The following is a 16,026-nucleotide window of genomic DNA, read 5'->3' on the forward strand; positions in this document are numbered from 1 at the left end:
GTTGAAGTTCTGAATGCAAAATGTCCTGAGTTGTACAAAGTTGGGGATGGGAGAGGAGCAGAAATGGCGTGTTCCGGTGGAGTTGAGTAAATAGGTGGATATTTTAAAATTACAAAAAGAGAAATGCACCAGTAAGGGTGGAAATAGTTGGGTGGGGCATTAGCTAAGATAAAGGGCATTGTGAAACATTTATCCCAAAAAACTACAGGGACATCATGTTAAAGCTGGGGAGGGGAGTGTGTGCTATTTGTTGTTCCAAAAAAACCCAGATCACAAATTAGGACAGGACGCATCAGATGTGGGCTGAATGAAGTAGCCCATACTAATAAAATCTGTGCCAAAATTGGTTGGTATATAGGCCATAATGTTAGACTATTGTATTATTGTCTGCTGTGCTATTAGCAATCCTTCCTTGGCTATTGCAGGTGCTGTTTGATGATGCTGTATCCCACGTCTGCAGGATCAATCGCATCTTAGAGTCTCCCAGAGGGAACGCTTTGCTAGTGGGCGTAGGAGGGAGTGGCAAGCAGAGCCTGTCTCGGTTGGCAGCCTATATCAGCGCCTTGGATGTGTTTCAGATCACGCTGAAGAAAGGCTATGGGATTCCAGACCTCAAAGTGAGAAGCAAAGTGGTTTTCTCTAGGGGGTGTCCCAGTAGAAAAAGAACCATAACTGGTGCCAAATCCCTGATACCTAGAATGCCTCTAGATTGGACATTATTTTGCAGGAGGGATTCAGGTGCATACAAGAACCTTAGGCTTGTGCAGTTAAAGTGGAAAGTTTTTAATGTTTGATGCTGTATTGTTTTTAATATTCGGTTGGAAGCCACCCAGAGTGGCTGGGGAAACCCAGCCAAATGGGTGGGGTATAAATATATTTATTTATTTATTTATTTATTTATTTATTTAATAGCACACTTCATACAAACTCTATGCCTGCCATGAACATTTTTAAAATTGGCTGCAAGGCAAGATATGGACTGCCTGTCAACACTGCAGCTGCTGCACATAGAGAAGGTTCAAAGCAAAATAAAAAAATCCTTCCAGTAGCACCTTAGAGACCAACTAAGTTTGTCATAGGTATGAGCTTTCATGTGCATGCACACTTCTTCAGATACACTGAAACAGAAGTCACCAGACCCTTATGTATAGTCAGAGGGTGGGGGTATTACTCAGAAGGGTGGTGGGAATGGGTGATTGGCTGATAGGAGTGGTGAACCTGTAGATGACTGTTAATGACTGTTAATGACTGTAATTGGTCTTGCAGGGAAAAGCAAGGGCTGAGGTACTAAAGAAAGCTTTATCATGTATAATGAGATAAGAATCCAGTGTCCCTACTCAGACCAGGTGTCTCCGTGGTTTTAAGCTTGGTAATGAGCTGCAATTCAGTCTGTTTCTGAATTTTTTTCTGCAATAAAACAGCTACTTTGAGATCTTGTATAGAATGTCCTGGGAGATTGAAGTGTTCTCCTACTGGTTTCTCTGTCTTGTGATTCCTGATGTCAGATTTATGTCCATTTATCCTTTGGCGTAGGGTTTGGCCTGTTTGTCCAATATAGAGAGCTGAAGGGCACTGTTGGCATTTGATGGCATACACAATGTTAGAAGATGAGCAATTGAATAGTCCTGAGATGGTATGTTGGATGTTGTTGGGGCCAGTGATGGTGTTGTCCGGGTGTATGCGGCAGCAAAGTTGGCATCTGGGTTTATTGCAGACTCTGGTACCAGTGTCCATGTTAAGTCTGGTGGTGGTATTATTGTGGGTGAGGAGTTGTTTAAGATTGGGTGGCTGTCTGTAGGCAATGAAAGGTCTTCCTCCCAGAGCTTGAGAAAGAGAACTGTCATTGTCTAGGAGAGGTTGTAGATCTCTGATGATGCGCTGTACTGTTTTAGCTTGGGAGCTGTATGTGATTACTAGTGGTGTTCTGTTATTTTCTTTTTTGGGTCTGTCTTGCAGCAAGTTCTCTCTGGGTATCAGTCTGGCTCTGTTGATCTGTTGTTTAACTTCATTTTTTTTATTTTGTTTCGACTGCGTCAGACCAACACGGCTACCTACCTGCAACTAATACTATAGAGAAGGTTGTAGGAATTGGCCTTCGGTTTTGTGCCCTGAAGAGTTCTGTTCAGGTGCGGCCTGGGAAGTTTTGCCGCTGGGAGGTTCTGCCTTGCCACCATGGCCCTATTGCCACTGGCCACGCCACTGCTGTTGCACCCTCGCCCGCGGCTGCTCCCATGCCACGGCAAAGGCAAAGGTGCTGTGGTGGTGGTGGCGGCGGCGAAACTGTGGCAGGGCTGGCAACAGCGGGGTGGGGATGGGGTGACGGATTTGCCACCTGAGTCAAATTGCTTCACCTCGTCTCATGCGAGTGCTGGCCTTGGTCTCATTCTTAGAACCATCTGCTTTGGTTTCACATGTCTTAGTCGGGGACTAACTTACATACTGTAGGACCCAGGTGGCGCTGTGGTTAAACCACTGAGCCTAGGGCTTGCTGATCAGAAGGTTCGAATCCCTGTGACGGGGTGAGCTCCCGTTGCTTGGTCCCAGCTCCTGCCAACCTAGCAGTTCGAAAGCACGTCAAAATGCAAGTAGATAAATAGGAACCGCTACAGCGGGAAGGTAAACGGCGTTTCCATGTGCTGCTCTGGTTTGCCAGAAGCGGCTTTGTCATGCTGGCCACATGGCCTGGAAGCTATACACCGGCTCTCTCGGCCAATAATGCAAGATGAGCGCGCAACCCCAGAGTCGGTCACGACTGGACCTAATGGTCAGGGGTCCCTTTACCTTTACCTTTAACTTACATACATATTTTTCAAGCAAGGAAAGTGCAAGTGAGGAACATATCCTTTTAAAAAGCTGACAGAGTATTTTTTTTTGTACACACCTCTATGGTTGCTCAGTCCCTCTGCCCTGCAATGTGATCTGAGGTATGTGCACTGTGGTGGTTTTTTGGGGGGGTGGGGGGAATAAGTGGATACATTTAGCTTTGGTAACACACATCAGTTCTGTATCCAAGCATAGGTTCTAGTGTTATGACAGCTGTTGTGCTTCTCCAAACTTCTTTGGTCAGAGGCATGTATGTGTTCTGACGCTGAGCAGCAGACAGAGGAAACTCCTGCTGTTGTGTCAGCCTGCTTGGGAAGTGCAAGAGTGGCACCTAGTGTTCACTAGAGAATGTGCTGGTTTGTGTTTCCTCCCTGCAATTGCTCTGGCAAGGGAAACACTTGGCAAGACAAGCCCCAGATCCAAGAAGAGCATCTTTGCAGCTGCTCCCTTTCTGCGGTTTCAAGATGTGGCTGTGTGACCGTAGCCCTGTTCAGGAATCTTGTTCAGAGTAAAGGGGTCCCAGTAAGGATGAGGGAGGTGTTCGATTCAGTTTGCAATTGAAAAGATAAAACTATCTGATTCCCATTTACCCAAACAATGTGTGAACCGTAATTTGAACTTCTTTTGCAAAGTGAAAAAATCTGTACAAAAGTGCATGTAGTAGGGGAAAGTTTGAATAAATGCTTTCCCCCCCCTTAACATAACTTTCAAAATAGGGGGAATTTGCTTGCCAAAAAAATGTATATTAGACAAAATTGCATACAAAAAAAATGTTTCAGGAGAAATACACACTAATATTGCTGACAAATTTTCATGAGAACTTTGGAGGTTTTTTTAAAATGCAGACTGATGTGGAAATGTGGAGAACTGAACGGGAAAAATGAGAACCTGAGAGAAACTGAAATTGCCAGATTTGCCCATCCTTGCAACAAAGCCTGTTGCCCCTACCCTTCTGTCATGTCCCTGTCACCGGCTTCATCATCTCGCACATGTTGGGAAGGTGAACTTCTGCAGTGGGGGGGGGGCCTGCTATGCCCATGGTGGCTCCTCATGTGATTTAGAACCCCAGAAGATCAGGATTCCATATCACACTGGAGCCTCCACAAGAGTCCCTCTGTGGTGCTGAGGTTCACCTTCCCAACCCAGTAGAATGGGTAGAGGCAACAGGCTCTCCTCCTCACATGCTGGAAATTGCGTGGGGAAGAGAACTCCCAAATAGGGCATTTCGAAAATGGCATACAGTTCTGAAGATTCGCTTTTCCTCTTGTGGTCCATCTTTCACAAAAGGAAAGCTGCCTCTTTCCCTCTTTGGGAACTTTTAAGAGGAATAACTCCACTTCGAAAAATAATCCAAAGGAAGTGTCTTCTCTTTTTTTAAAAAAAATAAAAATGTAAGAAACTGACATGTGTCTGTTCTGTGGTCCAGGCTGACTTGGCTTCCCAGTACATCAAATCTGCTGTGAAGAACACCCCCACCGTGTTCCTCATGACGGACTCGCAGGTTGCTGAGGAGCAGTTCTTGGTATTGATTAATGACCTCCTGGCATCTGGTGAGATCCCGAGTCTCTTCCAGGATGATGAAGTGGAAAACATTATTGGTTCCATGAGGCCCCAAGTGAAATCCATGGGCATGCAGGATACTAGGGAAAACTGCTGGAAGTTCTTTATTGACAAAGTCCGCCGGCAGCTGAAGGTAAGAAGGCCGCCTTCTTCCCGAATTCAGGGTGGTTCCGGTTGTGTCCGTTCCAAAATCTTTGTACAACGGGGACATACTAAATTTTGACCATGTGTGTGGCTGAGACTAAAGTACCATCTCTGCCATTCACACTGTTGGGCGTGTGGGGTAGATGAAAGCCGGAACTTGGGGCTGAATGGTGCAGCAAGACTTTATAAAGCAATGTGCCTTTTGGAAGTGTTGGGAGGAGAAGGCCCTGCCTTGGGGGCTCTGGTGCAAGTCACAAAAATGTGCTAGGCCATCGCTGTTAATGTGTAGTGAAAGGCTCAAGAGGAAGTGAATCTGATGCTAAAATTGAAGCAGGTCTCGGAATGTTGTTTTATAATAACCGTGACCTAAATGGAGTACCCAGGGATATCTGAAGGGGGGTGGGGGTTATTGCTGGCACTAACAGATGCCAGTAACAATGAAGGATACTTCAAGCCATTCCATCAGCTTTCAGTGTAAAAAAAAAAAAGCAGCGGCATTCAATGGCGTAGGCTGCACATCTAGTGCCCTTCCAGTGCTGCTTGTCTGTCTCATCAGGAGATTATGGGATTTGCAAAAGATTATATACTGGTTGGAGCACATCCCATAGAAACACACTTCCGTTGTTAACCACAGATCTTAATAAATCACAGTTTAAAAATGAAGGGTAGAAAATTACAAGGATTTGCTGTCCACGGGATCTCAAACATAGGGTGGGGGTGGGTGGGGAAACCTTCCTAATAGAAACGTCTCTGGTGCCTCGTTTCTGAGAGCCTTTAGTGAACAGCATCTCATAAAAAGAATGAAAGCCTCTGAAATGGCTTTGGGCCTTTGCTGTTGTCGAAACAGCTGAAAGGGCCTCCTTCAGGAGGCTTACTTTGTGCCCCCCATTGATGGATGCATTGCAGATCCGCCGTCACTATTATTTAGCATCCGTTTACCCTGATTTTTCTCAGAATGGCTTAACTGGTGCTTTGAATTAGCAGGGTCCAGATTCTTATGTTTTGGGTGTTCGCCTTTTCTTTAAATTTGTCTCTCTTCCCTGGTCACTTCATCTGTGTGTGAAAGGAGACAAACCTCCTGCACTTGTGCTGATTTTCCTTCTCCCTGCCATGGTGCTCCTCTGCAAACAAATAATATTTAATGGGCTTCTTCTGAAGTTTGTCTTCCTATAATGGAGAATAAATATTATTAAAAGCACATATTGAGGTGAAGACTTGCTCCAGAGGAAGAGCAAATAATGATAAAATTCTGAAGAATGGAACATTATGAAGTTCTCTTCTTAGGTAGGGTTTGTTTTTGTTTTTTAAAGCTCTCTAAATCCACTGAAAGACGAGGCACGTCCTAAAATCACTTTCAGTCTCTCAACAGATGCAAAGGCACAGCTCCCGGATCCCACACAGGCTATGGGTGCTCCAACTGTTGTGCTTTGCCATTGCCCAGGGGATCCTCAATTGCACTGCATTGCCACTAGGAGTAGCAAAATGCAGAAGCAGAGCTAAAACTTTTAATGAGGCTGGGGATTTGCCCTGGATATTTTGTGCATCCTCAAGTCCTCAAGCCCATTTGTCCTAGGGCATTTCCCCACACCCCAGAGGGAGGAAACAAAAGCTCAGCTACTGTAGGGTTGCCATATTTCAGGAAATGAAAATCCAGACAGAAAAGTCATTGAGCTTTTTTTTTTTTTTTTTTTGAGGTTTTAGCGCTACTTCCGATATGGGTTGCCTTACGGACGCAGTTCCCGATAGCTGAATCCCGGATATGTCTGAGAAATTCCAAGCGTACGCCAACCCTAAGCTACTGTGGTTTCTTCATAGAACAAAAGGGTTATTGCAATACAGTCATACCTCAGTTTAAGTACACCTCGGTTTGAGTATTTTCAATTTAAGTACTCCACGGACCTGTCTGGAACGGATTAATCCACTTTCCATTACTTTCAATGGGAAAGTTCGCTTCAGGTTAAGTACAGACTTCCGGAACCAATTGTGTTTGTAAACTGAGGTACCACTGTAGAAGTTGTTCTGTTTTAGCTTGTTCCTGTGCTGTTTTATATAATATTACTTATGTTCTTAATGAGAGCTCTCCCACCCCACTCCACCCCCGGCTACAGGTGATCCTTTGTTTCTCTCCTGTGGGGTCCACCCTCCGTGTGCGGGCAAGAAAATTCCCTGCTGTAGTGAACTGCACCGCCATTGACTGGTTTCACGAATGGCCTGAAGATGCCCTGGTATCTGTCAGTGCCAGGTTCCTAGAGGAGACTGAAGGAATAGAGGTGACTCCACCCTTACAGCTGTATCATTTCTAGCAATGCCATTACAATGAAAGTTGTGCCCCCCAGCATAACTTGGTACTAAGGAGGGCAGTTTCTGCCTGATTTCCATGAATGTTTCCGTGTTCTTCAGGACTGACCTGGTATATATATATATATACACCAGAGTTTAGATCAGAGATGGGAAGCCTTTTGTTCTGTTGAGGGCTGCATTCCTTGTTGAGAAGGGCACATCCTGGCAGTGGGCAGGGCCAAAGCCCCAAGTGGGTGTGGTGAGAACCAAAATTTGGGTGGGGCACCCCTTTCCTCCCCCCTCCCAGTGGGCTGCCAGGGGAGAGACAGACAGACTTGGTCATGGATATGAAAATTAAAAACCAAAAACACTGAAAATACAATTTTTAAACACAACTTGTATAATACAGTACCGAGACATCAAATGGCTAAATCCATGAACAGTAAAAATATAATGGTATTGTGTCCAGCTGTATAAAACATGTCTGCATTCCAGTGTTCCTAGAACCCCATTGAAGGCTATTGGGAACTGGGCTGAGTTGCACCTTTTTGTTCTGCATTGTTTGCAATAAATATAGCAAATCCATTCATTGACACTATAGCCATCAGGCTTTATTTGTGCATAGGTTGAAAATATAGCATGCTTATTATTATTTACATCTTGTTTTCCTTTTGACTTTTGTGTTTTACGTTATTACTTTCATTGGCCATCTTTGCACATCACTGTGAGCCATAAACCAGGGCTTACTGTGTATTATCCAATCACACCCACTTTGGTCCTCCACACTGGGGGGGGGGGGGGGACCAGCCACAAACCCTAGCTTACTGTTATGTCCAAACCAGGGGTTATAGTTTGTTCCACCAGATCACAATTTGTAGGCAAGGTTTGTTCTTGGCTTACCGATTGTGGATTCTTTCCTCTGCCCAGTATCAGGAGGAGGAAAGCAGCCCCGACAGTCAGCTGTGGTTTATACAGTAGTGAGGTGCAAATTGGTCTTTTTCCTGTTAGAATCCCTATTTCACACCAATGTCTGCTTGCAAACACATAGAAAGGTGAGGTGACTCTGTTAAAAACCCATCTTTCTAGGTCTTCACCTGGAGCTTTCACTCCTTGGAAATAATCTTGCCACCACATTTATTTATTTATTTATTTATTTATTTATTTATTTATTTATGGCATGCGCAGCTGTGGTACAAGTCCAACACTCATTTTGTTTGTAGAGATCTATGTTGACATCAGTGTCCCCTTGAGACTAAGGTAAAGGGGTAAAGGGGACCCCTGACCATTAGGTCCAGTCGTGACCGACTCTGGGGTTGCGCGCTCATCTCGCATTATTGGCCGAGGGAGCCGGCGTATAGCTTCCAGGTCATGTGGCCAGCATGACAAAGCCGCTTCTGGCAAACCAGAGCAGCACACGGAAACGCCGTTTACCTTCCCGCTGTAGCGGTTCCTATTTATCTACTTGCATTTTTTGACGTGCTTTCGAACTGCTAGGTTGGCAGGAGCTGGGACCAAGCAACGGGAGCTCACCCCGTCACAGGGATTCGAACCACCAACCTTCTGATCAGCAAGCCCTAGGCTCAGTGGTTTAACCACAGCGCCACCTGGGTCCCCCCCTTGAGACTAGTTACTGCTAATATTCACCTACCTTGACTTTATCTTTTCATTTCCCATCCTAAGTACATTAAACATGAATAGGCACTGTGGTATATACAGCAAAGCTCATGTTGCGTATTTAAGCAATGGAAAATAGGGGCAGGCAAAACCTCAGATCCTTAGAGCAACATTGGTTTTGCTACCACATAGCAACATTTACACAACTGAATCAGGTGTCAAATATGCACAACTGTGGAAACAGAAAGTTGTGGCGCCTGATTTTGGCGTAAAGGTAAAGGTATAGTTTGTCCCATTAACTGCGGCTGTGAATTTAATGGACTTATTCAAAGTATTCAGCTTTGCACAAGCGTATGCTTTGACTAAAGTGCATGTTTTGATTTTTTTTAAAAAACGAAAACTTAACTAAAATGAATTGACTCTTAACTTGAGTTTGATTATTATAATTCTTGTAATTCATTCTTTCACCAGCACTTGAAGTAGCAAAAAGAATCAAGCGAAGTCAATTCAAATGAACAGATGTAAAAATTCAAAATGGTTGAAAAAGCAATTAAGCAAAATCCAAGCATCTTAAACAAGACATATTTTACTGTGTGACTTCCAGTTGTAGCCATGCACCAAGTGTGTGTCCCTGTCAAATAATGCGAATAATGTGTATGATCTTGGTGGCTCTTCCTTCTGGAGTTTCCCATAGTTGCTTGTTTGGAAATGTGTGGCTCTTTCCTAGTGTGCTTAGGGGAGCCCTGTAAATAAGCTAACAAAACTTACCGGGGGTGTGTGTGTGTGCAGATTACTAGCTTTCTATGGAGCGGGGACAGAGAGTTCCAGACTTCCTGATGCAGCTTGCTGCATTTCTTTTTTCTTTTTTTTCTTTACTTTAAATGTATTTTTTAAAAAGATTTTCTTGATTTACAAAAGTATGTGCAACGTCTCCCTTATTTCCCCCCCCCATGTAACATTTTTTACAAATCGCTTTCATTTGTTGAGACATTAGGAAGAAAAGGGGGGAGGAGGTGGAGGGAGGAAAGATGAGTGGGGATGGGGTTGGGTGACGATGTTTCTATTTTACTTAATACTGTATATGTGGGGTTTTGTGTCAGCGTTGCTTGTGCAGGTTGCTTAGATTGCTTAGATTGTGTCAGCGTTGCTTGTGTATGTAAACTGAGATTGCTTGTAAAAATCGTAACTAAATGAACCAATTAGCAAGGTTCCACTTTGACAATTCACGGCATCTCTGGTAATTGCCCATTGTTCCATACAATGGTAACTGTTACTCTTGTGGTCCCTCTTTCAGAATGATGTCAAGTCCTCCATCAGTCTGTTTATGTCATTTGTCCACACAACTGTCAATGAAATGTCCAAGGTCTACCTGGCTAATGATAGGCGCTATAATTATACCACCCCAAAGACTTTCCTGGAACAGATCAAACTGTACCAGAACCTGCTTGCTAAAAAAAGAGCAGAGCTTATTGCCAAAATTGAGAGGCTGGAGAATGGTTTGATGAAGCTCCAGAGTACTGCCTCACAGGTATGTGTGTGAACACAGAATTGCCATCTGTTAACTGTTTTTTAGTGGCTGGTTATTTTCAACCAAATTTAACGAGATTAGATCGCTAGTAGCATATTGGATGCTTTATTTTGGTCACTGAGGATTGTGAACAATGCAAATGTTCCGTATTTCACATTGGGACAAAACTCTAATTTGGGATAAAGGGCAACCTTTGTGAGATGACTCTCCCACCCCTGCCTCCAAACATATGCTAAACATATTCCCTCAGTGAAGAAGTTCATTATTCACACACAATTAAAAGTTTTTCCAGGGGAACAACCAGTTCATGTTCCAACCACGTTTAATTCATTCCCTAATACTCCCTGCATGTTGATAACAAAGCGATAGCAGGGTCAAATTAGTCACTACACGGAGTTTCAGGACTTTGTTTTTCTTCACACGTTTTCTATAAAAAGCCAGAATTGGCGTGGGCAGCCCAAACATCACAGTGGAAGGAGGGAGGGAGGCTACTTAGCACTTTCTCATGCACTCACTTTTCAGCACAAAATAACCATCATCAAACTGCATTTTCATTCATGAGAGGAAAGGCTGGGGGAGAAGGTTGCATGGGCGTACCCAGGATCAAAACTAGGGGGGGCAAGGGGAGGGGCCAAGGCACGGAAGGGGAGGGGCCACAAAGTGGGCGGGAAAAGTGCAGTCAGAGGCGCCGGGCTGATGGGCAGAGGCGGAGCACAGCCCGACAGAGCGCACCGTGGCGCGACCTCCCTCCAGCTGGGAGATTGAGAGAGAGATTGAGAGAGAGAGAGAAAGAGAGATCTGGAACCGCGCAGACGCCCCTCTCTCCTTGCGACCCTGTTCTCAGCAACTGCCAACCCCTGCACGGTTTTGCATGCGGGCAGATGACGGAGCCAAGCTCCTCCCGCTGCCTCGCGATGGCCCAATCGAAAAGACCCTGGCCAAAGGCGGGCGCCTTTGTCACAGAGAGGAAAGCTGGGGAGGCGCCGGCAATAGTGCAGCCGCCGCTGCGCCAGGAAAGGGGGCAGCAAGGCAGGAGTTCACCAGGGCAGGAAGGCCCCCCTGCCGCGCTCCCTGGTTCCCCGCCGTGCATGGCTTTGCCTGAGGGCGTGACGGGGAGCTGGAGGGAGAGCGCGGCGCGACGGGCGGGAACGGCGAACTCGCGCTCCGCTGGGCTGTGCCCCTCCCTAGAAGCAGGGCTGGTGGGCGGAGACAGAGCCCAGCCCAGCCCAGCCCAGCGGAGCGCGAGTTTGGCGTTCCCGCCCGCCGCGCCGCGCTCTCTGGTTCCCCGCCGCGCTTGGCCTTGCCTGAGGGCACGCCGGGGAGCTGGAGGGAGGGTGCGGCACGGCGCGGCGGGAATGGCAAACTCGCGCTCCGCTGGGCTGTGCTCCGCCTCTGCCCACCAGCCCTGCTTCTAGGGAGGGGCAGCCTGCGGCCCCCACTTGCCCCACAGTGGGTACGCCCTTGTGGGGGGGGGCAGCTGGCTTCTAGAGTAGGGCAGCTGCCCTAACTTGCCCCGTGGTGGGTACGCCCTTGGAAGGTTGTGTTGTGTTCCTCCCTGCATCTTGCTTTCTCTTGGCCCTCAGCTTGCCTAGGTTGGAGGGGAGTGGGGGAAACTCCTTATGATATGCAGTTGGAGCGCTAAACCACACAGGATTGGATCTCTTGGCAGTTTTTTATTTGGTAAACCAGCCACGCAGGTGCCTAATTTGGACTGTGGTTTTCAGGCTTGTGGAGGTGGGTGCTTCTTTCCCTGCTGCACACCTCCTTGAGTTAATTGTTCCTCTGAAGCTGCTGTTTAGCCACAGAAGGATGGGAGGGCGAAAGGGATGAAGATAACGCAAGCCATTTAGAGCAAGCTGTGCACAGCAGGCAGGGCATATATTAGGCATTTCAGGGTTTTTGCCGTGCTTTGCAGTAGTGAGAGGTACTTAGACAGTGACCTACTTAGCTGTAGTGAGAGGTACTTGTAGTGACCTACTTAGATTATGGTTCATTAGCAATCCTGTTTGTTTTTTCAACCCCTTTTCCCCTGTGGTGTTGATTTCATTTTATCCCTTTCCCAACATCTGCCAACACTGTTTGGGGGCGGGGGAGTGATTTTACTATAATTTATTGGGAGTTAGCTGGAAATATACTGACTTTTTCACCCACAATTATTATTTTTTTGAAGCTTGGGCAAATGGTTTCACAAATCCACTCCACCTTCATTTACCTTTTTATGCACTGGTGCTAAGCTGCAGCTTTGGCACAATTTTAAAGAGGTCTAGGCAGCATAATGACGTCATGTCACGAGGCAGCCAATCAAATTTGGCTCTGTGACTCTCATCACAACTCCATTTTAGTGAGAGCAGGAAGCATTGCCTTCACTCTTACTCAACTTCCTGATGATACCACGTAACCAGTCAGGTTTGGCTATATGATGATGCCATGAAGCCTATTAGGAGTAAGAGCAATGTTTCCTGCTCTCACTCTGAATGGTTGGTTATTTTCACTCTGTTTCTTAGGTGCCATGAAAAAAGCAAAACAAAAGCAGGAGAGTGCATTTCACTGTGGGAGGGGGCTCACAAAGTAAGTCTTCTAACCCGCACCCCTTGTCAGTGCAGCTTTAGAGGTACCTTTCCTGCTGGACTTTTTAGGTCGATGATCTGAAAGCCAAACTTGCTGTTCAAGAGCTGGAGCTGAAACATAAGAATGAAGATGCTGACAAACTGATCCAAGTAGTCGGGGTAGAAACGGAGAAAGTGAGCAAGGAGAAAGCAATTGCTGATGAAGAGGAGCTGAAAGTGCAAGTCATTAACACGGTATGTATAACTTTTTTCTGCCCTTAAGTTGACGGCTGCATATATTGCAGGTGATGTGGGAAAAGGGCAGGAGGTTAGTTACTAAATGGCCTCGGCCTAGTATACCTGAAGGAGCGTCTCCACCCCCATCGTTCTGCCCGGACACTGAGGTCCAGCACCGAGGGCCTTCTGGCTGTTCCCTCACTGCGAGAAGCAAAGCTACAGGGAACCAGGCAGAGGGCCTTCTCGGTAGTGGCACCCGCCCTGTGGAACGCCCTCCCATCAGATGTCAAAGAGATAAATAACTACCTGACATCATTTAGAAGACATCTGAAGGCAGCCCTGTTCAGGGAAGTTTTTAATGTGTGACATTTTAATGTATTTTAAATCTTTGTTGGAAGCCACCCAGAGTGGCTGGGGAAACCCAGCCAGATGGGCAGGGTACAAATAATAAATTATTATTATTCATTTCTACGAAGCATTTTCTGTCTGTAGCACATCAAGGAACTACCTACCCTGTTTTCTAAAAATAAGACGTAGCCATAAAATAAGCCATAGCAGGATTTTTAAGTATTCAAGGAATATAAGCCATACCCTGAAAATAAGACATAGTGATAGGCGCAGCAGCAATGCCAGGCGTGGCAGGAGGAGGAAAAAAATAAGCCATCCCCTGAAAATAAGCCATAGTGTGGGTTTTTTTTGAGGAAAAATAACTATAAGGCGGTGTCTTATTTTCGGAGAAACACGGTACCATGTTAAAATTCCTGGTTTTATTGTCCAGATATTACTACGGTATATCTCTTTTTGGTGGGGTCAGCCAAGTCAGAGACCCAGGGTTGCAGTGCAGTCCCAGTGCCATGCTGTCCAATCCTCTGAGGGAGGCAGAACCTCCTGGTGAAGAAACTGCACAAGGATAAAGCAAGGGTGCAATGCTGGCTGTTCTGTTTCAGGTTCTTCGGCCTGTTGCTCCCAGTCTCAATTTCCCCTAGCTAGAACCGGCACTGCTTGCTATGATCCACTACAGTGCAAGGAGAGGCTGTGTACCATGATACAATATGACTTTGTAAGAAATTCCGTCCACCTGACATTTAAAGATAAACCTACCAAATTCACACTTTCTGAGACAATAGACAAACTGAAACGCAGCCACCCTTCAAAATTCACACGCTTCTCCAAATTTTGCAGTGCAGTTCTTCAGCCAAATAATATGTAAAAAAAAATACACCCAATAAGGTAAAGTGTGAAGAAAAATGCATATATTTGTGAAAATAACTCAAAAATGCATTATGTTATGATAAGTTGCTTTGCAAAAATGTATATACAGTGGAACTTTGGTTTTTGAGCGTCTCAGAAGCTGAATGTTTCGGTTTTCGAACAGCAAAAACCCGGAAATAATTCTTCCATTTTTGAGCACGCCTTGGAAGTTGAACGGCTTCTGAGGCGTGTTTCTCAACTGAAGTTTCCAACCACCCATTGCGCCTCAGTGGTCGAACATTTCGAATGGACTACGTTCGACAACCGAGGTTCCACTGTATTAGGCACAATTACCGTATATACAAAATTGTATGTATTAAGAGACATTTGCCAAAAAAAGCTTATTTGTTGTTGGCTTTAAAGAAAATCACAAACTGGTATAGAAAATTAACTTAAATTGGGAAGAATGAGAAAGTGAGAATACTTTGAAACGGACATTTTGTCCAATCCCAGTTTATAACCACGTTCAGAAGTGATGCTTGGTTTTTGAACTTTTGTTTCTTCATTCTTAGTATAACTTGTGAAACTGCTTCCCAAGAACAATTGAGGGGGGAAAGCAGAGAGATACGGACTTCAGGATCTCTGGTTGGCCTGCATAAATAGTTTTGTTCAAACGTTCAAATTTTGTTGGGACTTTTTGCCCACAGAATGTAACAGAGAAGCAAAGGGCCTGTGAAACAGATTTGGCTAAAGCTGAACCCGCTCTGATGGCTGCCCAGGAAGCCTTGGACACTCTCAATAAGGTAAATCCTTGGAGCATCCAGCTGGTATATCCTGTTGCTTTTGAAGGTAGTTTATTTAAAGTAAGACGAGAGAGACAACAGTGCTGTCCTTGGGGTGCTCGATTCTCGTCTCAGTGATCACCTACAGGCCCTTTATATTTTCAGAGTGCAGAATTTCTCACAGTATTTTGAAACTGCAATTGAATTCTTGCCACAAATGATTTTGATAACAAAATAATGAGCACTGAAATGTAAGCCTCCACGGTTTAAGACATTTTCTACAATCTTGATTAAGGGTGGAGCTGTGAGAAGGAGCCTGTGAGCTTTAACTTCCCAAAAGCTTTAAGCTTTCCAAAGCCATGATCAGTGCCCACCTTGCCAAAAACTCTTAGCTCAATGTTTGGATTCTTAGCTCAATGATTTTTTTTTGTTTCATTGCCAAATTTACAGTTTGGTGGCTAGATGTTCTGACTTGCACTGAGGAAAATCACTGTCACTGCTCCTTCCCTTGCCCCCTCCCCCTCTCATTCTACCTTTCCAGAACAACCTGACAGAACTAAAGTCTTTTGGATCTCCCCCGGAAGCTGTGGTTAATGTGACAGCAGCTGTGCTGATCCTAACAGCTCCAGGTGGCAAGATACCAAAGGACAGAAGCTGGAAGGCAGCAAAAGTCATGATGGGCAAAGTGGACAGTTTCCTGGATGCCCTAAAGAAATATGACAAGGAGCACATTCCAGAGAGCTGCTTGAAAGCTTTCAAGTAAGAGGAATCTAAATTTATGCTCTTGCAACCAACCTCAGTTCCTACAGTCTGCCCATTGGGTCAGAGGTGAGAAAAAGCAGGAGCTGTTCCTCTCCGAGGGCCCAATCCTGCTTTGTGCCCCACACTCAGCTTCTTCTCTTTCTGCCCCAGCATTGGTCCTGCCTATTGAAGGGTAGCAGCACTTTAACATCTACCAACAAAAAGCAAACACTTGTTTCCTAGATGCTTGCCCAGGAGTGAGACTGTGTAACTCCACCAGTGTCCAGGGGTAGGCCCCTTCTTCCTCCTTATGCTAAAGTCATATAACAATATGTCTGTAGGATTTGCTGTGTAGATTTCCTCCTGTGAATTCAGGCCACTATCTTCAACAGATGGACAGGGCAAACATAGCCCATGAGAAGGGGCAACTTTCCTCCTGGCATAGTATTTTGCCCAAGATCTTTGCAATGAATGGTGTTTGTTAGACACAGTCATTACAAAAGAAGTGCCCTGCTGGATCACACCAATGGCCCAACTAGTCCAGGCATCCTGTTCTCACAGTGGCCAGCCCAGTCCCCAG

General features: G+C 45.5%; 1 protein-coding gene across 1 annotated transcript in view; it reads left to right on the forward strand.

The window, feature by feature from the left end:
* The window catches only part of DNAH17 (dynein axonemal heavy chain 17), a 98,753-nt gene that overhangs the window by 55,588 nt on the left and 27,139 nt on the right, over positions 1-16,026 (forward strand). The window contains exons 53-59 of the mRNA XM_088663020.1: positions 426-617; positions 4,250-4,516; positions 6,636-6,797; positions 9,716-9,949; positions 12,586-12,750; positions 14,631-14,726; positions 15,247-15,464. Coding sequence (XP_088519146.1) covers positions 426-617; positions 4,250-4,516; positions 6,636-6,797; positions 9,716-9,949; positions 12,586-12,750; positions 14,631-14,726; positions 15,247-15,464 — 1,334 coding nt within the window. The remainder of the gene's footprint in view (positions 1-425; positions 618-4,249; positions 4,517-6,635; positions 6,798-9,715; positions 9,950-12,585; positions 12,751-14,630; positions 14,727-15,246; positions 15,465-16,026) is intronic.

This window comes from Zootoca vivipara, chromosome 2 (assembly GCF_965207765.1).
Source record: "Zootoca vivipara chromosome 2, rZooViv2.hap1.1, whole genome shotgun sequence".
Lineage (NCBI taxonomy): Eukaryota > Metazoa > Chordata > Lepidosauria > Squamata > Lacertidae > Zootoca > Zootoca vivipara.